At 44.6% G+C, this 24343-nt stretch overlaps 1 protein-coding gene across 3 annotated transcripts in view; it reads left to right on the top strand.

The window, feature by feature from the left end:
* Positions 1-22160, top strand: part of LOC135900289 (gamma-tubulin complex component 3 homolog) — a 58708-nt gene extending 36548 nt beyond the window's left edge. For 2 of the 3 annotated variants that reach the window (XM_065429787.1, XM_065429843.1), the window contains 9 exons: positions 597-732; positions 2633-2701; positions 3869-4010; positions 6928-7016; positions 7507-7638; positions 10132-10275; positions 19274-19428; positions 20396-20433; positions 21433-22160. In XM_065429787.1, the coding sequence (XP_065285859.1) occupies positions 597-732; positions 2633-2701; positions 3869-4010; positions 6928-7016; positions 7507-7638; positions 10132-10275; positions 19274-19428; positions 20396-20433; positions 21433-21512 (985 nt within the window). In that variant the 3' untranslated portion in view covers positions 21513-22160. The remainder of the gene's footprint in view (positions 1-596; positions 733-2632; positions 2702-3868; positions 4011-6927; positions 7017-7506; positions 7639-10131; positions 10276-19273; positions 19429-20395; positions 20434-21432) is intronic. The other variant, XM_065429919.1, reaches the window with a different exon arrangement.
* The last annotated feature ends 2183 nt before the right edge of the window (positions 22161-24343 follow it).

Below are 24343 nucleotides of genomic sequence, written 5' to 3'. Positions count from 1 at the left end.
GTGGCTTGGTGCCAGTGGCAGTCGGTTTGGTTGAAGTGCATTGCGAGAGATGGCGCGAGTGTGGCCCTGCTAATACCACTTAACGGCTGGGTTACTTGGGCGCAAGAAGGAGAAGGCTCTTTCTGTTTGGCTTGGGGTCGGAAAGTGGCGCAGACGTTCTGCGCGTGCACCGATCCATGCTTCTGCGAGACCGTCTCGCGGAGCCTACCCTGGAATAGACGAACACGATTCAAACGTGCCACCGTTCGCGTGACCATACGCGCGAACGACCAGAGTTTGGTGTCCAGCATGGGGCGAACCTATTCGCTCATTATCTGGTCGTGGTGAGTCGGACTTCCGCAATTTGTCGCGCGCCCATCGGCATGTTTTGTGGATAGCAGCTCGGCCAGCAGGCATTGATCTATGAAAGGTGCAATAAATGCCCTTGCAATTGTTTGCCCTACTGTGTTGTCGTTCCTTTGTCCCTAGAGCACGGGTCAGAACCCCACAAACTATACTGTGGTGGCTCTCCCAATCAAAAAGAATTTTATCTGATGTTTGATTTGCATCTATTGTTGCTTGGCTTGGTGACAACACATTTGTTTATGTCATTGCAGTGAGCAGCTTAGCCAGCCTGCGCAGCTATTGCGTGACCACTCCCTGAAGGCAGCCTTGGACGAGGCGGTGCGCACCACCAATGCACAGTTTGTGGACCCTGAAATGCTGAAGCGGCTTGAAATACAACTCCTCGATGTAAGAATGTTAATAGTTAACTAAAGTAGAACTCCCATGAATTCTTTAAAACCATGTCGGGAAAGCGGTTGGGTTAGGTTTCTCTGCACCTGCTGTGACACGTAACATAGTTCAACTTGTATATATACAGTTCATGCCAGATATATTGAGCTGGAAGGGGGTCGCCAGTAGTTGTATATATAGATAATTTGAAATATAAAATATGCTTCTCCGAAGCCTATCTGAGATCTCCACACGTCTCAGGCAGTTTCCCAAGATCATAAAAAGTGGTAACTTATCGATTTGCTTCATCCAGGCCGCTTTGAATTTACAAAATAGCACTTATTTTTGCTTTTTCGCTTGCAAATGTTGCAAGTTGCTCTTGCTGCGGAATGGTCTTTCATATACTGATCAAACGTTAAACCTAAACGCCCACATTGCCCAGTGGTGCAACCACTCTGTGCGTCAAAGTGCTTATTGCATGTTTTTATTCAAGATAAGGCCTTCAGAGGAGACTCATCAAAGAGTTTGTTGATTTCCTGTTTTCATTCATCAAATGTGACAGCAGCCCTATGTTGCGGCTTAGGGTAGCGTTAGGGCAAGGAATCCACCAAGCCCATCGACTGCTACATCAGGTTGTAGAAAATGAAAAAAAAAAACGGGTTCATTAGCTTAGTTACACGGCTCGAGTTATGGAAGCCCACTGCATACAAGAGCAAGTTAAATGTCTCAGTTCACATCAGGACCCTCAGTCCACTGCTCGAAAAGCCTCCGCTTTTAATACCGTCGTCTTCCCTAGGCGAGTCGAATAGGGAATCTGAAGACTGTCCAGCAGCAAATCACAATCATCGACTCCGTTGTGATACCACGCCCATGCTCGCAACACCCCCCAACAATTGCGCCTCCGAGGCCCTATGGTATGGATATGCGGCAGGATTGGCGTCATTCTTTGGTAGCATGGGATGTAGCCCCCCTTTCATCCTTAGTTCAGGCTGTTGGGTAATCGTGGGGTTGTGGCCTTTTGTGGGCCCGTCTAGAGTTGGTGTCCATGCTGCGTTTACCTCTGGATAGGTGCTGATATTTGGGTGGTGGTTTACATCATGGAAAACGTCTAATTAACTGAGAATCCCAGGTCGCCTTCATTGTTTGGTGCAATTAGATGGGGGCCCACTTTCATCGTTAGCTCAGGCGAAATGGTGGGGTTGTGGGCTTTTTGGGGACCCGTCAAGAGTCTGTGTCCGCACTGCATTGACGTCTGGATAGGCGCTGATGGATGGGCGGGTGTTTGCCTTGTGGCAAACGTCCAATTAACGCCTTTGTGGTGTTGAGGCATAACAACTGCCACATCTTTGTGATGTCAAGCTGTGCAGCTTGTCGACAGCACAGTGTCCTATTAAAATTGCTAGGGTTATCTTTGGCAATGCGATCATTCTGCTACCATGGAAATGAGGTTTAGTGCATGGGTTTGCCTAATCATCATTCTCATGGCTTGAAATGTTCCTGTGGCTCTACTTATTTCACTTGATTTGCTTTTGTTGGCCTTAATTTTCATGCAATCATATAGGTAATAAGACTGTGCACATGCATAATCATTGCGAATAATTGCATTTGTAATACAATATTTTGTTAAAGTTATAATTTTCCACACCAACAGTCGTTTGAAGTCGGAAGAAAGATGAAGCTTAGGTGAATTCATGGTGTACTGCCCATCATTTCCATTCTGGCTGAACCACCATTCTTGCAGTCCCAAAGACACGGTTGCGAGGTCTCCCTCTAGTAATTTTTGTAGGAAACTAGTCTGTAGTACTTCATATATGTGGGTAGGTGTAAAAAAGAAATACTCTGACATTATGCATGAAATTTGTCACCTGCTTGCTCTAAGAACAAGCCCACAATCTTTATGTTATCAACATTTTTGCAGATAAACCCAGGTGACACTGGCTGGGATGTGTTCAGCCTTTTCTACCGCGTCGATGGACCCATCGGCATGGTAAGCAGTGAAGCTACTCCTCAGGATGGATGAGTAAAAGTAAATAGTGGTGTGACCTTAAAGCTCTTGCTCAAGCTCTCTTTGAGGTCTCACTGTCTTCTCAGGGTTACTTAATGGCATATATATATATAAAAAAAGAAATAGTTATACCTTGATGTAATGAAATCGCTAAAATCAGCACTTCATTCTGTGGAAATTCTGTTCTATTAAAAGTCAACCTTAAATCGAAATAAGTCCAGTCCCCAAAGGATTCTTCTCACACAGGTGGGACTGTGAAATCAGAAAAAGAACACAAATTTCAATGAGAAAAAGAAACTAATTTTGTTAAATTTCAATCAGTGACCAAAGATATGGTTTCAGGCCATGTCGACGTTATCTTCACATCAGCAGCACTGACGCAGAAGACAACTTCAGTTCATTGGACTTCAGAACAGAGTTTCAGTTTTTTTTTTTTTTTTTTTCTGAGCCATTTCAAAACTGTCATGCGCTGATATAAAGATCTGCATGTTCTACAAGTCACAGTTCTTATCTGCACAGTGTTAACATCCTTTGGTCGAGATCATTTGCTGGTAGCTGTGCATTTGCCAGTCTTATCGCATTGGTTTCACGTGATAGGATGGCTGAAAGCCGGCATCGGCATCCCACTATAGCTAGTCACCAGGATTAACATTTTCTTTTATATATCTAGAAATTTTTTACATGGAAAACTGATAATTGCTGAAATATTGTGCAGGTCCTTTCCGTAGATAATGTATATTCTGAAAAAAGAAAAAAAAGATTCTGTGCAAAGCAACAATGACGTGATTATATAACTCTTTCTACAACATAATTGTTTAGGTATCTTTTGTAAATTCTTTTTAATAAATATGTTGTTTGAGCCTAGTACCACCAGAAAGAGAATATTTTTCCTTTTTCAATTTGATGCTATGCTATAGACTTTAGTTTCAGGCCTGCTCTGTGAACGAAAAAAAAAATGTATAGACTACCCAGAAACTGTTGCTTTTCCTACAGACAGGAAAGTGTTAGCAGTGTGATGGACGTAGCCATAGATGTCTACATAACTTGTGTTACTGTTAGTTATTTCAGTGAAGTTGACTGCCTATGATGAACATATTGTAGTTTAACGGCCAGCTAGGCTTCCTGCTGAGTGAGCATTTGTGCATGCAGGTATTCACGCCATACTGCATGTCAGTGTACCTGCGTCTCTTCAACCACATGTGGAGGACCAAGCACATGGAGTATGTAGCCACGGCAGCTTGGATGCAACAGACCATCGACCTGAAGGTCAAGAACCGCCAACATGCTACTGGTGTGTGGCTCCTGTATCTTCTTAGAGTACAGCTCTCAGGAAATCTTGTGTTTTTTTTTCTGTTTTTTGGACATTTCTACTCGTGTTGAAGCATGAGGCAAGGGAGCATCAGCATGCTCTTCAGAGGTTAACACTTTGGTGTAGGTTTATCTGATATTTGTGCATACAAATACAAATTATGCTATAAGGTGTTCGAGCACATAGACAAAAGCCATCAGTCACATTTAAAGCGACTCTATATGTTGATACAGTTAAACCTCGATATAACGAAGTTGGTAAAATCGGCAGTTTGTTTCGTTGTATTGAAATTCAACCTTTTCTGCAAATAAGTATAGTCGCTGATCAATTTTTCTTACACGGAAAGGGGCTGCATAATTTTCCAAATTATCAGGCAATCAAAAAAAGCAAATTTGAATGAGAAAACAATTCTTTTGATGGATTTGGGAGTCTGCAACAAATGACACGGTTTCGTGCCACGTCAGTCTTGCTTCGCATGTACTCTGCCCCTGCGGCTGATGGCGTCACCCGCTCTGGGACAACGCTATCATGAAAAGCACCGGCAACGGGGAGTGAATGCTTTGTCTGCCTCTCGCTCCATCGGGTCACCAAAACTTGAGATTACGCAACCTTCAATACTAAACTCATGGGTAGACAGCTTACATGATGCCACACTGGCTCGGCATGCTCACTCTTTGTACACACGGCAGATTACCTTTAAAGCAGGGTGCGCAGCTGCGTAGGTGCTCAGCTGCGCTTACAGCCATTCGCAGCCACAGCTGAGACGGCCGGCAGAAATTGCGAAGTGCCAACTCAAATACTTAAGGTAAATACTTCGTTATATTGAGAATTTCGCAATATTAAAGTTCGTTATATCGAGGTTCAACTCTATTTAAAGGGACACTAAAGGTTACCAGAAACTCAAGTTAAAGTGGTAGAGTAATGTTCTAGAACGTCTAAGGCGTCAATTTAATCGCGAACAGAGCTTTAGTAACCGAGAAATTGAGGTAAATGCATGACACGATTTGAGACCCCCCAGCGACATTCCGGTACTAGCCCGATGACGAAAGGACTCCTCATAATTTGTGTTACTAATACTCAACTACTCGTATTAAAAATATCATTTCATTCGATTATAAGACGGAAAAAAAATGCTACTTGTCTACGTCTATTTGATTCTAAGAAAAAATAACATTTTGACGTTACCATTCAGTAATATGGGTGTTCGAAAGGCTTCGTTTTCGCTTGACTCTGCGCGCTCGACTCTGCGCCGCGCACGCTTTGGAGTTTCAGTACTTTCGTTATCGCGTCGTGCTGTTAGGGTTCTGCTGGCTCGCGAAACTTTCATTTGGAACAAGCAGCGAGAATGCCGCATCCATGTGATGTCGTGGGAAGCCCTCGTTGCTTTCCCGCTCCGGAGAGCCGGTGTCGAGGCCGCCGTCGTAGTACGCAACGACGCCGGCAGTGCGAGCCCTCAGCAGCAGGTCGTGCTCGTCGGTGCTCAAATCGCTGAAGTTGAGCCCACCATCGCGAGCCAATCTGTCGGTGTCAGGGTCCATTGCGACGAGCGTCGAAGTTTGCTTCATAGAATGAAGTACCAGCTTATGGGTGTCTTGCGCTGGAGTTTGAGGTATAGTAACGGCGCCTGGTGGCGGTGCGGGAAATGACATCTGGGTCATGCCAGCCTGGGTCGTATTGAGCCCTGGCTGTGGCGAAGCACGTTTCTAGGCCGAGTTTTGCGTCGATTCGCACTTTTTTATGCCCTGTTGCGAGTGCGAAAAGGCTCACAGACCACGCCGACCACGCTGCGAGCTCACCGCAGCCTATAGTTTAACGAAAACGGACTCGCCGTGGGACGTAATGTGGGACGTAATTCGTTTCTCCTTCCGCTAGCCACCATACTAGGGTGGCTAGAAACCATACTCCCGCTTTCGCTCTGCTGTCGGCTCTGTCTTGGCTCTGTTTCTGGCCGCGCGTTTGCGTTTTGCGCAGAAAAGCCGAAGCGCCGTCTGCGGATGCCGTTCTTCTCACTGATGGCGCAACGTCACTATGAGACCATGATGTCAGTACTCCTCGATCGGAGGGCGGGCGAATTGAACTGCGCTAGAGGTACGCGGACGCTTCAGAACGCATTTTCTCTTAAAATAAGTCTCTCCTTGGCACGAAACAAGCGTTTCAAGGTTTCTGTGATGGCATTTCTACAGTCAACGTTGACTTAATAGTAACCTTTAGTGTCCCTTTAAGTGCTTTAGCATAGAGATACTGTCCTACCGTTACCGGCTGCCATGACTGCACATCAAACCATATATTTTTTATTATTAATTGCTAGCAGTACTGGTGCATGGTACTGAGCATGGTACTGCTAATTTATCTTCATTATGTATAGCAATGAAATATTTATTCAGTGTCAACAAAGAAAACAGTGCTAAAACATAGACAGGAAAGGAAGAAGACAGGACAAGCGCTCGTCCTGTCTTCTTCCGTTCTTGTCTCTGTTTTTAGCGCTATTTTCTTCGAGAGATTCATACCAACAAGTTCACGTTCAAACCCCCTTGTTCAAAGTATTAAACATAAAAATAATGACGCACTTTAGAAACTTGGCTATGGTGGCTTTGGAAGCAGCTTTTGCCTTTCAGCAAGCACTTTGTTGGCCAGTACTACTAGAACAGGCACTGCCATCTAGTGAGAATTGCGAGACATTATTGTCCACTCTTTGAGAGCTCTGAAAGTAGCGAGATTCAGTGTGAGCACATTAAGGCACCAGTCAATAAAGTGACTGCATTTCCATGCATGTTGGAGCATGTGTTAAGTGATCTTCAAATACTATAGCAATTATAACATTACTTGAAGAGTATGCTGATAGAGTGTTCCCTCGAACAGTGAATGACTGTGTGCACTGTGTTTGCATCTTCATTTGCAGAGAGCCGATGTATGCTTCACCAGTGCCACATTCTGCTCTCGGAGATGATTCACTTCATGCAGCAGGTCCAGTACTACATGGTTTTTGAGGTAAGCATAGCAGTGCTTATTGCTAACCGAAGAGTGTGATTTCATTCCACGAAATGTCAGTATGCCATATGTGCCTGAATGAACCACATAACCCCATAGTGCCATATGTGCTTGAACAAACTACTGGCATTGGTTTCCAAATTTTTGAGTTAGATTGTGCCTATTTATTTATTTTTGATTGCTCATGTTTTGTTCAATGGTGCGAGTAATGCAATTAGTTGGTCCACAGAGACCAGGTAGTGTCATTACTGTGTCTTCCTACCTGCATGATTTCTGTGGTAGGCCATTATGCATCAAGCAGAACTTTGGTTTGGGCGCGTTGGTTCATGGTAGAGCAGTTGGGAAAGCAGTGCTAAAAAACACAAACTACTAGTTTGTGTGCAAAACACACAAACTAGTAGTTTGACATTGGCACGACTCCAAAGCAGGTAAATGCTCATGATCACAAAAGGTTGTGACAATCATTGAGCGATTTGAATTGTGAATGCAGGTGATAGAGTGTGCATGGGCCGAGCTGGAATCGCGTGTGGAGCAGGCACAGGACTTGGACCAAGTCATCCACGCTCATGACGACTTCTTAGCGGCCCTGATGACCAGGGCACTGCTTGAGCCAGAGTCACGGGTGAGTGCTCCTGTCTGGTAGCATGGAGAAGCACGCCAAGCGATCAGCCAGGCTAATGTCTCCAGCATATCATTAAAGCTTGCGTACCTCTCCGTCTTGTAAGCAATGCAGTTTCAGGCAGGACGAGACCGCTACTGTTACTGTAGAAAAAAGAACTGCCATGGTTGGTTAGTGGCTATGATGTTGGGCTGCAAGGTCAAGGGATTGAACCCCGGCCACAGCGGCCTCATTTCGATGGGGGCGAAATTCGAAAACACCCGTGTACTTAGATTTAGGTGCACATTAAAGAACCCCAGGTGGTCCAAATTTCTGGAATCCCCCCACTACGGCGCGCCTCATAATCACATTGTGGTTTTGGCACGTAAAACCCTATTAAAAATAAAAATAAATAAAGACTGTAGGAAGGAGGTCCCGAAGCTTCTTGTTTTCAGGGGAAACCTATGTTTTCCAAAATGTGCAAATAAACACTTGTGCGCTTGCCATTAAGGCACACATACGGTAAGAAGGTTAGGTTTGCAGCCCTACAATTAACATTGTGGAACAGCCGCAACACCGAAGTCGTGGCTGAGGTCACAGCTAGTGAGGTCCAGCTGTGCCTTATAACATTCTTCGCTCTTCACCTTAGCCATGAAGTCACTGTGCATCTGTGCCTAGCTGCCACTGTGGACCCAAATTGATATGCAGATCTTCGTGAATAAGGCCATTGGCGGTGATGTCAACAGGTGGACAACGTAAGCTCGCTCACAATGCTTGGTGCTCCAGATCAAACGAGTGCAATATACACAACATTCTAGATGGCCAGGTTATGTTTGGGGCTGCTGCTATCAGTGTCATGCTCACATGTGGTCACATGCTTTTTACTTGTAATGACTTGGCTAGTTGGTTGTTGGGCCTGGTGGTCATGATGAACATCTTGTAATGCAAGAAGACGAGTGAGTGAGCTCTATGTTTTTCTGAGACTCAGGTCAATGCTATCGGTCATTTCCGGGCATCCTCTGCAACTTTTGCATTGATACTTTATAGATTAAGTGAGTTAGCTGATTAAACGTAAATAATTTGTGCACCTTGACGAATACACTTGGGACTTGCATGGACAATGCCTATCGACATACAGTGAGCTCCAATTGCGTAAGACCCTTCATGATTCTTTTATTTTTGGTGAAATTTAGTTGGGACAGCTGGTACAACTGGCACAAAGATATATTGGGTTCCATTTATCTATTAACTATGTTCCCTTTAATTGCATGTGTGACAGTGGTTCAATGCCTATAGCGTTCTGCTGTAGTAGGCACATCCTAATATGATAAAAGAATGCAAGAACGCTCGGGTGCTGTGGTTAGGTGAAGGAACCTGAAACATTCGAAATTCATTGAGAGCCCTCCTCTACTGCATCTTGCACAACCTTTTGCTGCTTTGAGAATTAAAGGTCAACCGCAATGAAATTTTTGACTGTGTAAAAAACCTATTTTCAGATAGCATAGATACAAAACAGCTTTCTTGCAAAATGTTAAGTGGTGTAGCACAAAGCAGGACAGAGGGACACAGAAAAGACAAGGACAAGTGCTTCACAGTCGGTCAGTGTCTTTTCTGTGTCCCTCTGTACTGCTTCATGCTGCACTACTTAACATTATGGAAAGCCAGCTAGCCAATACCACCACCCTTCTTTCATTTCATTTCATTTTATTACTTTAAAGACCCACGTGGGGTATTACATAAGGGGTCAGTACATATATTTTGGTGAGCAAGTGTTAACATATATTTTAGTGAGCAAGTTTATTGCAAAGTTTTTCATTGAAGTACAGTGGCTGTGTCACAAGAACTTATCAAAGTAAGCAATTTTGATACCAAAACTGGAAAGAAGAACAAAAAGAAAGGAAACGCCATTCCTGCTCGCTAGAAACGATACAGTACCCAGAAATTAGAGAACCAGCTCAGCATGACCTCCTATATTGGCCGGCGACCATGGTGCGCTGAAAGTCTCGGAAGCCATTGTCTGGAATTTGCATAGTATCTGCTAAACAACAGGTGCAGACATCATCTGCTTAGGTGCTATGATGAAATGATTTGCTTAGGCTGACAAAAAAAAAAAGTGGACAGTCACCATTCATGCAGCTTTGCCAAAATTGCTTCAGTGATACATGCTATTTATTTATAACCAATTTAGCCAGAGTAAGATTTTGCTGCAGTTCATTTTGGGCAACTTGTATATATTACGTTGTAGTGGTGGTGCAAAACCAGACAGTGCCAGAACTGTGAGTCACGAATCTAACCCTTTATTGGGCGAACTTTTGCCCAGAAATACCAGCAGCATTCAAAGCACAACGACAGCGGTGAGCACTGTTGTCGGTCTTCGAAATCTGAACTGGCGCAATGTTGATAGACAAGACTCTCACTACAGAATCTCTGCCAAAAAGCAAAACAATGTATGTGCGATAGTAATTGGTGATGACGCCAACAGCTCTTGAAAAAGTCTCGTGTCCTTCTCGTGCCCAGGATATTCTTTCCCAACTTCGTTCCATCTTCGACCAAGTGCTTCGCTTCAAAGAAGTGCAGGGGGAGCTGCTTTCCCAGCTGACCAGTGGCACCAGCAGCCTGCGGGCCCAGGCTTCTCTCCGAATGATCTCCGACTCCTACCAGGTTTGCTGATTCAACCGACTTTTGTTGCACGCACAATGCAGAAAAAATAACCAGTAGTTGAATATGAAGATTACTGGTGGAAAATACTGTATTCACTTAATTGTAACATGCACTTTTTACCGTAAAAATTTGCAAAATTACATGCGCATTAGATTCGAGTACGAAGCCAGAACTGCAATACAATCAGTGTCTGAATTTTCAAACTCTAGGGACTGCAAAAATGTTTAAAATATGAGGTCTGAATAAGCAAACGCACGCAGAAAATGCCATTTTATATGTATTTCTCAGGTGGAGAGGGTCAATGATGGACTTTGCAATGCATCATTGAGGTGGCTCTGAAAACAGCCGTTGGTTATAAAAAAGAAAACAAGGAGAAAGGAGAAAGAAATGTTAACAGCGTGTGCTGGCAAAGTAGCCGGCACCATCTTCAACTGGGGTTTTCAGCACTCTTCAGAACACTGCCTTTTACTGTCCTAATAACTTGAAAAGCCAATAGATTCTCTATTGTGCCTGCACACAATAATGTCTGCTTGAATTTAGGCTAGTGGGATGCTATCTCTGTACACTGATGACAGCCTACTAATCAGTGCGTCAGCGGTGCAGGTGCTGGCTTTTCTTTTTTGGTGTCTGAGTTTGAATCCGCCATCATGTGATGAACGATTTTGTTTGGTTAATTCAGCACAAACGTTGAGTTTGTTGTCAGTGTTGGCGAAACGTTAAAATGCAGTTTTAGTGGACGTGCCTGTGGCTTGCAGATCAAGCGATAGTCGGTAGCAGATTCCTCACTTTGAAGCCATCGATGAGGATGACGAAATTGGAGTCGACGCCATTGCTGACTACACGAATTGATTTAATTAAAATCACGGCACCAAACAGCCGGAAGCATGGCAATGAACTTCAAAGCAGCTAGCTAGGCCAAGCGTTGCAGGTCTTAATGTTCGAAACAAAACAACTACATGCCAGAGGCACCAAACACCATGTGGCCAAATGGCTACATCTGTCAGTGAATTGGTATGCGAGAAAACTAGTTTGAGGCTGCGGAATAATCAAAATGGTGGTTGTGGTGGCTTCATTTTATGTTATTTGAGACCTGCGATCATGGCAGTAAGTCGAAATCAATACGGACTATGTACAAAAAGTTTCAGCATCCGACTTAACAGACATTGTTATATGCTGGCTCTATGCGGCACCAGAAAAATCAGTCGTTGACTGTATTGACAAGCTGTCTTCAATGGCATTTAATATTTCTTTGATCCAATCCAATCTACAAGTCGCTGAAAGGGTGCTATTCTGAACTCTGCATGTGAAACTCTGTCACTTTGTAGAATTTGTCATCTTGTCATCTCTGGCTGGCTCATGGGCAGCCAGAGATGATTGGCTTGAGTGCAATAACTGGCTCAGATGCAATAAGTATTCCTTTTTGCAAGGGAAAAATTATCATTACCCTCTCTTTTAGCACAAAAGAGTGGAAAGTTTAATATCGAGGAACTCACACGTAAAATTTATTGATGTATAAAAATTGAAGTGCATGCTACAATCAAAGCGGTGTTGCAATAGTTAAAATATGGTAGTTGCTAGTACCTGCTAAGGAAGCCATCAGCGTGGCAGTTCAACCTGTACAGGAGCAGTGAATGCTATGTGTATTTCTCTTGGTTTGCAGCAGAAAGTTGGCTTCAAATGACCTTGTGCATCCTTCCCTTAATCATTTTTATGCCAAGTGTCTCTTTAAGAAACATACAAAATGCTGGATTAGTAAGTATATTTTTATAATGAAATCGCTATGACAGAGTACAATGTAAACTGCAAGAGCAAGAATTCACTTGAGAAGATTGTGTGGAAAAATATTATCGAGGTTGGCTGCACCGCATCATTTTTGTAGAAACTTGAGTTCGAGGACCGGTTCCAGCCTCAGGCTAATGTAAATAGACACTTCGCTTACTGTGGAGCTTCACATGTAATGCTTCCTTAGGGAGTGACGTGTCTACACTGTATGTGCCATCCTTCATACTGTTCTATTCCTTTCAACTTGCACCAACCAGCCCAGCTCATCACATTCTTGCAGTTGAGATTCTTTTCTAGATTTGGCTTATTTCACCACATCAGTACAGAACAGAATGTACTTAAATGTGGCGAAAAGAGCTGCATTTTAGCAGCTTGACTAGCCCTGCCACCTTTTACCCTTATGCATTTCCCCAAATAGGCATCAAGTTATCCATGATTTTGGGAAGTTACTGCAAGAAAACACAAGACTTGAAGAAAGGGACAACACAGAGCGGTTGTCCCTTTCTTCAAGTCTTTCTTCAAACTCATTCTTCAAGTCTCATGTTTTCTTATTGTAACCTCCCAAAATCATGAATAACCAACTGGCCTACACCCACACTCAGCTATTGAGTTATCGCTTCAATATGCATATCAATCTCTCTCCTTTTAGTACTGTTTAGACCTGTTACAATGAATCCGCATCCGTAGTAACTTAACAAACGTATACAATGTACTTTCAGTATAACAGACCAATCTTCTCTCTCAGCTTGGTTTGCATATGCAGTAGAACCTCATTCATGCGTATTGGAAAAAAGAAAAACGTACTAACCGGGAAAATGTACGATCCGAAGTAACTAAAAAAATTTGACAAGCTCAATTATTGTTGACATATATGTAATGCGAAATGTAGCGCGGATTGTCGTGACACAAGACGCCGACCCACGTCTAGCTGGTGGTGCTCCGACGGTCCGAGACACGTTGTGTTGTTTGCCTATTGCGTGGTGTTCTAAGAAAGCAACGGGAAACCGAAACAAAATTGAGCTGGTGGGTGATGCCTGATGCCACTGAAACGAAACGTGACGCCCACATCAAGCTGCCTCAAGCAAAGATCAGTGGCACGTTTGGATTTGCAGTACGCTACCAATGGTGCTACAAAAAGGCGCGCTGTAAGACAAATAGGTGAATGTGCTTATATGCAGTAGGGTTGGCAGCAATAGCTGTGAATGCAGCATCTGACGGCCCGGGCGGATATTTGCTGGTACCGGAATAAGAAACTGTGCATGCCGTCCTTTTCACGTGAGACGGGTGGCTATACTGTTCTTGATCGCGCGCCCCTCACGCCTTTTCTTTTTCACATGGAATCTAACGGCTGGAAAACGTATACAATCGCAGTCTGCAGCAGGGAACGGTGGCATGTTTTGGTTATCAACTTTTAACAGCGTGCACTACACTTCCGACGGCACCACCCCGCTATGAGATCGGCAATGTGACCTATCGCAATAGGATTGGTGGTGATAGCTGCGAATGCAGCATGTGACGACCCCGGAGAAGATATGCTGGTAACGAAGTGCGCGCCGGCGTTTTCAAATGAGACGGGCAGACAAGTATTCTGGTGAAGCTGCCACGGCCGGCAGCTAGCTATATATACTGTTCTCGATTACACGTGCCTCGGACATTTTCGTTTTCATGGGATCTAAAGGTCGGAAAATGTATCATACAGTCGCAGTCGATGGACCTTTTTTTCCTGGATTATCATAGTCCGTTGTAACGAGTGTCGGCTACAACTTGACAGAAAATGATTGTCATTCTGTGCATGTGTGTGCTCAGTAGGTACGTGGGGCCCACTTCCTCACTACACACAGAGTGACAGTCACTTCCTGTCAAGTCATATCCCGCCCACATTGTGGGCACAAATTACACCCATGTTGTCCTTCTGCACAGAGCATAGGTGCGCGAGTTGTGTGAACTCCGCTTGTCCGTGGTATGGAGTTAACCTTGAAGCTAAATAGTCATAAGAAACTTATTGCGTGACAATGGTTATTTTTGCCTCTTGATGCTACTCTTTTTTGGTGCTGGAAAATTTATAATTCTTTCTGAATTTTAAACTTATAAGGGAATGTTGTAGCAATTATAACACGGAACAAATACAGTGTTTCCGTAAAATCACGGTGCCCATTTGACCGGCCACAGGAAACCAACGAAACAAGATAGAAATGCGAGATCTTCACCAAATAAATGGAAAACTCTCCAAGTTTTGTACCTGTTCAGTGAAGTTCGATGTGGCCGCCATTTGTTGCCCCTACACACATTTATTTATTTATTTATCCTCAAGGATTTTTGGCATTAAAGAGGGGAGTGGGTTATACAAGAAATGAGGAGGAAATATATTACAAGCTTATACACAATATCTGCTGATTATACAATGTTAGCTGAAAGTATGATAAATACAGTAATAGAACATGGCATATGTAAGTAACATTAGAAAAGAAAACAAGCAACAGTAGCTCATACAAATGCTTGCTGTTATATAACGTTAGCTAGTGCTTTTTGAATGGTATCATTGTTATTAATGGAAACATTAGAGAATTCCAATATTTTGATGGACGTGGAAAAAATGAATGTAAAAAATATGTCGTGTTACTTGCACTGATTCTAACTTTATGCTGATGATCGGTATGATGAGGTAAGTAATATGGCTGCAACATGAATTTCAAATTCAAAGTAGGGTGGTGATGCAGCTTATGAAAAAATGAAAGGCAGGGAATTCTTCAACGTGTTGCTAGCGGCTGGAGACCCAGATTTGATTTCATTGAAGATACACTTGCACCATGCTTGTAGTTACAAGAATATAATGGGCTGCGTTGTTTTGGATTAGTTCAAGGGAATGTATTAGATTTTCATGAAGGTAGTGACTACAGTGACGGGGCCCGGCACTTTAACATCTGCACTACAGTGACGGGGCCCGGTACGTTAACATTTGCACTACAGTGACGGGGCCCGGTACTTTAACATCCACACTACGGTGACGGGGCCCGTCGCTTTAACAACACTACACCTACGGGGCCGTCACTATAAAGATGTCGGTATTGGGGGCGAGGACGACTTACGGAGTCGCCATCTGTCGGAAGCGCCTCACATGCGTCGGCGTTAAATAAAGGTTAAATAAACATACTACGCGGCAGCCCTCCTGAACAATTTTGCAAGTACTCTCGAAATGGCAGTATTTTACCTTTAACATAATCATGTTGGACAAACAGAAAGCACAGAATGGTTTACATTGATTGATTGATTGATTGATTGATTGATTAACCTTTATTTTACAGTCCTGCAGAACGCGTATTAGCACGTCGCGGGCCGCTCCCACGACGGGTCCGACAGGCCTAGCCTGCCAGCCGCATCGTGGGCCTGCTGGACAGCCCAACGTTGCTCAGCCAGGAGTGGGTTGCGGAGGGCCGCCTCCCTCCTAGCTGAGCTGCGGTCAGGGCTTGCGATAGAGATACATCCCCAGAGCATGTGCGAAAGTGTTGATCTATCCCCGCAAGCAGGGCACGCGTCATCAGTGTAAATCTCCGGATATATCGCATGTAACGTGAACAGGTTGGGATAGGTTTCTGTCTGCAACAGTCTGAATGTCAGTGCCTGAGGCCTAGTGAGCTTGGGGTGAGGAGGAGGGTATTGTCGCCACGAGAGATAGAAGTGTTTAAGAAGTTAAATTATAAGTGGCAGGCGCGTCCCTACCATGCATAACTGTAACCATGGTTTACAAACGCTATCTCTTTGCCTACTACATACAGTAAGCTGGGACACTGCGAGCGGTCGCCGCAATCGATTCCACCGAACCGGTTTGCGCGAAACGTAAGCAATCGCTGAGAAAACTATATGAAATATGTTCTTATAGTAGGATAGCTGTCTGTGTAACTAAATGTAGCATAACAGAATGAAGCTGCAATGCAGCGATCGCACGGGTTCGCGGTGACCGACTTCGCGTCTGCATGCATGTCCTCGCGCAATGTTTCGCTTTCGCTCCGAGCACGTTTTCGCACCGTGCCGTGAGCTTTATGCCGCAGCATATGAGCATTTGATAGTACGTAAGCAACCATTGTTGCATGGACACTATCGGAGCTGTTCAAAAATAATTTCGTTATAGCTAGGGTCTTCGACGCCTACAGCGACTTGTGATATGTTCCGTCGCGATGATTCAGTATTAATTTTCTTTTTCTTTTCTTCTAAAGTCTTGGAAGCTTCAATATCATTATTTCTCAAATTTCATCGAACTGCATGTTTATCGGTCTTCTAAGCGAGCAATTACCCGCTGCTTCTTTTTCTTATTTCAGTAGAATATTCATTATCTGGTGCTACACAAGCAGGAACATGTGCCGTGCCTTTTTTAACGTGTTTACCGTTCCCCTTCCATTAGAGTGAACTTTCTTTCTTTATTATAATCATCATAGGTGTTGTGCATACGCAAAAGATTGTACATTCGTGGACAAGTACCCATTGCGGTCGTTCGATCCGTATGTGTGCAATCAATGTATTCCATTACTGTACGGAAGTTGCTGACATCGTGAAATTCACGTGGTGTTGTGGACAGTACTGGAATAAAATACCGCGGTCCGTGAAGTGCTTGGCATCCCCATAGGCGCCAGCATCGAGAAGCTCATGCAGCTGGGGGTCCACAACACCTTCGATGAGGTTGGGTCACAGAAGTTAGTCCAGGTTGTCAGGCTCGCTTCCTCGCCTGCGGGGAGGCGGATCCTGGAGGCGCTGGACTTTAACCCGTCAGGGAAAGGCGGTGCGTGCTCGACGCGTGGTCGCGGGAGGCCGTCACGGTCTCGCCGTTCCCGCGCAACGTGCACCCGCAACGCAATGTAGGCACACGCCGGGCCCGAGCGGCCGCACTTCTCGGATCCGTCGCCGACGATCCACGATCGGTCGCGTTCATCGACGTCGCCCAATACGGTTCGTCCGACCGGTTCGCGGCGGCCGTGGTGGATCACAGGGGCAACCTAACGCCGCGTCCGTGCGAGGCAGGTGTCCGGATTGCGGAGATCCATTCTGAACTTTAGAACACATGCTCTGGCGGTGTCCCTCGTTACGGGACCACGGTCATCTCACCACGGAAGAAGAGTGGGAGGAGGCGGTCTGCCCGTCCCAACGTCGGAACGGCTCGCGGCGGCCCCCTCAGGGAGTTTCTGAGTCGCTCCTCAGGACCTTAATAAAGTTCACTGCCTGCCGTGAAGTGCTCGAAGTTGTTTGCATAGAATGTTTGAAAGAAGTGCGACCATTGACGTCGCTACAGTGTTGACTGCAGGGCTGAGGTTAAAGCGCCGGGCCCCGTTACTGTAGTGTATATGTTAAAGTACCGGGCCCCGTCACTGTACTGTATATGTTAAAGTGCCGGGCCCCGTCACTGTAGTGCATATGTTAAATTACCGGGCCCCGTCACTGTAGTACAAATGTTAAAGTGCCGGGCCCCGTCACTGTAGTCACTACCTTTCATGAAAGGGGTCCCATATAGCTCATATAACATATAACATCTAAACGATATTCAAGTTCTTCCCACACACGGTTAACCCTTTGAGGGTCGAATTATTTTGACTAAAACTTTCCCAGGTGGTCAAATTACTTTATTGCAGATCTTGAATGTACAAGATGTATAAAGTCGGGAATAAATAGTAAAAAAAAAAAAAAAATAGGAACAGTATTTTGGTGTCGGCATCACTCAGAACTGCAATATGCTCAATAGTATTTCAGAGTATGGTACTCCATGCAACACAGGTCTCCGCACTGCGCCTTATCACAGTCTGCACACCTAAAATGCGTGCATGTTCTTCTCTTGGAGCGACAAGTTGTGTTGGCGCACACATGACATCTTCTCTGCGTGTGGCTGCCTTGGGCAGAGGTCTGAGGCACCCTCTCGCGTAAGCGCGTTGCCGCAGAGAGCGAGAATACCTCGCGAGCGGCAGTTATAAACAAGCTAAGAGCAGCGCCAATCAAGATAGAAATCAACTTCCACCGCCTCTGCAAGAGAGTGCCGACAAAGAGAAAAATGACGTTTCGCATGCCTCCGTTGCGATCACGCGGCGAAACTGAAACCGCAAAGGGGGTGTGGCCGCAGTCTGCGCAACGCGCTGAAGCTAGAAATCAGTCCTGTTTATCTCCCCAAGAAGGTAGCACAAATTTCAAACGTTTCTTGTAAGTCCTAAGAGGTGGCAGCACATCCCAGTGAGCATGCATCATCATTATGGCGCGAAACTTCAAACGGAGGGTCGAAACCGTACTCGTACGGCAAAGACCTTGTGGGACAGAAACATGTACGGCAAAACCTTCAAAGGATTAAGGACGTCCAGTCCAGTATAACAGACGTCCAGTGTAACGAGTGAATAACGTCCGTGATTCTCTGTTTTAAATGATTAATGTGGTTGACACGTTCATTGTACAAATGTTGCTTCACATAACCCCACAAGTAAAAGTCTAATGGCATCAGATCCAGGGATCATGGTTGCCATGCCTTGACAGAACGCCTGCCTATCCACCGCGGGGGGAATGTTCTATCCAGAAATTGACCAATAGTGCTGGCATAGTGTGGAGGAGCGCCATCATCTTAAAAGATGACACCTTCGGGAAATTGTGACACTGCATACAATTCCAACATGTCAAAGTACTTGGAGAGTTTTCCTTTTATTTCGTGAAGATTGCACATTTCTATCTTGGGTGTGTGCTGTTTTTTTGTTGTTGTTTTGGGTTTTTTTCTTTCTTTTTTTTCTCTTTGCTTTTCTGTGACCAGTCAAAAGTGCACTATAATTTTACAGACACGCTGCATTATAACTGCCTGAATTTAATGCCTAAGGGTGTAGGAAAGCTCCAGATTAATAGCAACTACCTCAAGTTCTGAAGTATACACTTAAATTTATACTGCCCTTTAGAGAACAAACATGAACACTTAAGAAAAAGGAAGCCACAATTAATGTTCTCAAAGAAGCCTGCGGTTAAGAAAAACCTGTGTGCTTGTCATGAGTCTTGCGATGGCTGAATGACTTTTGCACCAGACTGCCATTTAGTAGTATGCTCATGAAAATGTGTGGCCAGGAGATGTTGACGCTGTCAGGTTGAAAAGAGAAAGAATGTTAACTGTTGGCATATGAAATATTAAATCGAGCAGATGTCAAGCACCATTACTTGCAACTGAACAAACAAAACACAGTTTTCGTTGACTAGCAGGAGTGGGGGTTTGCAGCGTCTAGTGCAGGACTTTCTGCTGAGCCTGTCCCGGCATGACGACACCAACCTTCAAGGACTAGGCTTCCGACTGGACTTCTCGGAGTTTTACAACAGACAGAATGTACAGCTTCGGACCTCAATGACTTTCCACAGCCGTCGGCAGTACCAAGGGTAGGCTTGTTTTTTTTATAAACACATCACTGCAAAGACCTCAAAAATTTTAACAATGTGTGCATGTGTTCGTAAAGGGACACAATAGAAAAATGTGAAGTTGTTTAAGCTAGATTAGTAAGTTACACTTCTGTAAAACTAAAGACTTTGCTTTTACCATGAGTGGTGTCTTTTGTAAGCCAGGTAATTTGGGCAAAATTTATTGGAGCACGATTTTGAGTCAAGCGACATCTTCTCGGTAGACCTGCTCAGATATGCTTTTGGGCACACTTATTGGTTGGCTCTGTTGGTCAATACTACAATGTGCATGGTGTCGTGATTTTGTACTGCATCCAGGATTAACCTGCTTTACAAACCACATTAAAACAATAGCGAGGACACACTTCGCGCACTGGTATCAGAACAAAGATGAAATCTCTACTAGCTCCTCACGAAGTCCTGTGACCTGAGCAGTGTCTCCTCGAGGCTGGATAATAGTTTATCGATGTTGCATTTTAACAGTAGCATTTACTCAGCCTATGCTCGCCAACAACTTTCTGTGGCAGTGAAGGGAAACCTACGGAGGCAAAGTGCGTGCAAGCCAGAGGATTTCTGCAGTAGTGGAACAACTGTGCCAATTGCGCCAAACTGTGTCACGACCATGCCTTTGCGCCATCCTTGGCAAAATGGCATTCTAGCGAAAAACTGCACTGAGCCTGCGCGAAAGCATGTATAATAGCGAAACCCTCCTTCCGTCGATGCTTCGCAGCTAGCAAAACTGAAATCAAAACTAACAGCATGCTATCATCATCATCATAGAAGGAAGCAGGGGCCTGTCCATAGAGTTGCGAGTACTATGGGCCCTTTGGAGTCGTCCGGTTCGCCATTCATGCATTTTTCTCTGACAGACGTGCAATGTAGTGCCATTGTAGTCTCTTGCATATGCTTCATTTCGGTGTTCATCAAACCTGTCTATGTGGTATCGCAGAGTTTGCCAAAGGAGGATGTCGGAGTTTAGGATTAAAGGTAGGCCTTTTCGATGTTCATGGGTGATAGTGGGGCTTTGCAAAAGAGCCACTGTGATCAGAATCGCACATGGTGCATAGTTAAAAATGGCATTAGCGAATAAGGTCAAATGTGGTACACCGTGAGAGCAGGCACTTTGATGGGTGGTGCCATGTTTGTTGACGCAAAACTTTTGCTTCGAGCTTGGGTCGCTGCGCTTTTTCGGTGAAATAGCGTCGCTGACGCAAATGCAAAACCCTGTTTGCATCTCGCACTTGTGCAGTGGCGTTGTCGCTATCTTTCTTATTGCGGCCACAAAACCTTTGCGGCCCCTATTTGAAAATTCCCTACATGGCATGACATGAGTATATAGCGCGATTGTCATGTTCAGCACAGGAGTTGCCGTATAATTCTTCTGATCTTCAAATTGCATGCAATTAATGAAGTACCTCATCCTAAGGGCGTCTCATGAGGGGCGAAGTTGGTCAACATGCATTTTCTCCCCTCTGAAAATGCAACATACTACTGACTTGTTTTATTATGAATGGTAAACTACAATTTATGAATTTTAAACAGGAAGTCGTGTCATGGAAGTTGGTACCATATTTTCACAGTAACCCTGTCCTATGACCACATCACTTTCTTCCTTGGAAAGCTCTCCTCTCTGTGAAAAGTGAAGCTATAACATCTCCGACCACTGGCCTAATATTTTATATATTAGGTCCATTTACTGAATTTGCATGTACTTCTCATAAATTCAACAAAATTGCTTCGCTTAACAGAGCTGCTTGGAGACCTCTGTTTAGATTCTCATAGATACAATGAATTTGTTACAATGAACCTTCAATAAAACATTCCCAACATCTCTTCATGCTTTTCTTAAAAGAAATTTGCTGCATAGCGGTCTTCAGCAACAGAACCGATGGGAGTTTAGTGGGGATCAATGTGTTTGAATGCTATTAGAATAATTTTTTGCTAGCAGTGTTGACATTGTGGGGTTCTGCTTTTTGCACACTGCAGGTCCAGTGTCCAGGTTTAGGAGATGCAACTGCTGCCTACCTGCCATGCAATGTTACCACCAGCTGCCAGCACACAGTTAAGGCATAAGTTCCATTTTAAACGCCCTTAACCTTTTCAAGTAATGCCTTCTGAAGAGTAAGCACACAAGAACATGCCCACTTTGACCTTCATTTGGAGCTGAAGGTACTGTGAGCAAGAGATTGCAATGTTTTGATGTAGGTGTACACAGTGAACTTTTATAGCATGGGTTTATGTGAAAAAACATTGACGATCAGCCGAGCTTTTGTGCTTCTTACAGCGGAGTGATTGCCTTCTTAGTCTTAATGTTTATAATTGTGCAACAGTCCTAAATAAAGACCGTATAAAGCCAACAGGCAATGGAGCCGAGAAAAGCATAGGGGTAATTAGCTGTGGTAGAAATTTAAATATAGAAAATAATGAAGAAAAGAGAAATGAAAATGAATGAAAAAGATAACTTGTTGCCGATGAGGACTGAGCTCACAACCTTCACATTACATATTACTGGCAACAAGTTATCTTTCTTGTCCACTTTCATTTCTCTTTTCTTTATTATTTTCTACATGTAATTTCTGTCACAGCTAATTACCCCTATGCTTTCCTGGGCTTCACTGCCTGTTGACTTTATACAGTCATGGTTTAAAAAAATCTGAGCCCCTCTGTTTCCCTTCTTTGCATACAGTCCTAAATAAAATAATACCTGTTGCATAGATTTGTCAGACAGGACTGGTCTATGTAGTCCATTCCTTATCTGGGTTTGGAAGGTGTAGCTATATGTAAAATGCCACCTTAAAGCTACATTTCTACAGGCATGACAAATTTGTGGTTCTCTATCCTTTAACTCTTTCCAGTGTGTTCGTCACCCTTTCTATATTCTGTTCCTCTTGAAGCCTGCGAGTCTCGCATGTCGACATTGATATGACGCACTCTTTCAAACCTGCTGCTTCAAGAGTCATGGGCACGTTGCAAGTGCTAGGCGGCGCCCTGTTTTTCCGACCCCTAGCGCCATCTGACAAATAGTTGCGCGAATGCGGTAGGATTACTCACAGCGTCAGCAGCCCGCGCTGCGTGTTTGGCGTCCTGTCAAATGGTAGCGATGGCGCGAAACAGCGTGCCGATTTTAATTTTAACCGGGTTTCGGGAATTACAAGATCTCCACAGCTTTTTTCGTGAAAAGAATTTAGAGAAAGGAAGTCGTCTATTTGAATTGGGGCATGTCTACGACGTGAGGGAAGTGTTGAACTCGCACTGATCGGAAGCGACAGCTAGGTGTATTCCGCAAACGAAAAATAACGCACCAGCGAGATGCGTGAAGCTCAGCTTAAGTTACTTCGTTATCTACGGTGTGGACGCATGAAATTATAGGCGACATTAATTCTTGAAGATCAGCGACAGCAGACAAATCCTAACGGGGAGCTGCGATTGCCGTGCTGGCATCGCAAGGAAGTGCAAGGACGCCGTGGTAGTTTCCCTGTACATACAGGACGGCAAATACGAATCCAAAACATCTCTTCCAAGAACATGGGGCGTACGAACGACTCGTTAGACCTACCCAAGGTATTCTAACGTTGCTCTCCCCAAACACAATAAAAGGGGAGGAGCTTACCAGTTGTGTTAGACTACGCTGGGAAAATATTTTCGCCCAATTTACTGGAAGTGCGATACTTTTATGTTGCGATTTTCCAGTGCGTGCAAAGAAGGTTCCAATAGACCACGCCGTCAAAAATTTTGGTGATCTCAACTGCCCCTTAGTTAATATGCTGGGCGCAGAAGGGTGTATGCCAGCTCAAACAGCTGCAACCCCTCCTCAAATCTCTCAGCAAGCCCTAGCGCTCTTTGAATGGGAGAGGATTGGGAAAGAGTTCCACTGCTTTACTGCGGTACAGTGTGGGAGCAAATTACTTTGTTTGCTGCATATCCTGGTACGTACTGCAGGTGTCCCGTTGCTGCCATCATTGCTGTAAAAGCAAGGAATTCAGCGTTAACGCGCTTGGCATAACGCCGGAACATAAAACAGCTTATGCTGTCGGACGAGCGCTATCCAGTGTTGACGCCGTTCTGCTTCATACAGTCGGCTTGGAAACCTGTAAAACTTTGTTCCTAGTGAGTTGGTGTACGTGCTGTTGCAGCACACTACGCAGCAGCTCGTATTGCACTTCGCCATTGCTCAGAAAAGGCAACAGCTACGCGCGAAACAATGCGCAGACAGGCTTTCCGAACGCAAGCGGGCCGGTCGTATCCTGCCAGTTCCGCGCTCGCCGCCGCGAGGGGCGCCCTTGTAGGCGCGGGAACTACGTTCGCAACCTGCCTATAGCACACAGCCTTTGGACTCCAGTGTCACGTGTGGCAATGTTTTAACCTGACTGCAATGACCTCCATGACGTGAAACATGCTGAACCCAGAAGTCTTGTATAGAAAGAAACTTAAGTTATGCCCTTATTGAGTTTCAAGCATGCGATAACGTGTTTTAGGCATGGAATGTTAGTATCGTGCAAGAAATGAAGTACTGTTGAACCCCACAGTAACAAAATCGGCGAGAAATGTGAAAAAATTCACTTCCGCGAGAATTTCATTGTTGCGAAATGAGACACCACAGATAGGCTAGCATGCTATCAATTGCAGAACGAAACATTACTGTCAAAATTCCATGAGCCTACTTGAACTAGCTTGCCGAAAGTACAAAGTGCACTGCATGCATCGATCAGCAGTGGCAGCACCGTCGTGGAGCAGTATTTTCGGTCATTTGCTCTCGGAGATAGGTCACTTTTGCGAGATTTTGCGTAGCTAGGCACTGGACGCAGAGCAACAGCGTTCCATGCATGCAGCAGCATTTCTCCAGTACTTCCTGTCGCTCGGAGGTGCCGACATGTCCGGTGCCGAGTGCAAAAGTGAT

The sequence above is a fragment of the Dermacentor albipictus genome, chromosome 1, assembly GCF_038994185.2.
Source record: "Dermacentor albipictus isolate Rhodes 1998 colony chromosome 1, USDA_Dalb.pri_finalv2, whole genome shotgun sequence".
Taxonomy (NCBI): Eukaryota; Metazoa; Arthropoda; class Arachnida; order Ixodida; family Ixodidae; genus Dermacentor; species Dermacentor albipictus.
The sequence above is the reverse complement of the archived record's forward strand: the minus strand, read 5'-3'. Positions and strand labels throughout refer to the sequence as shown.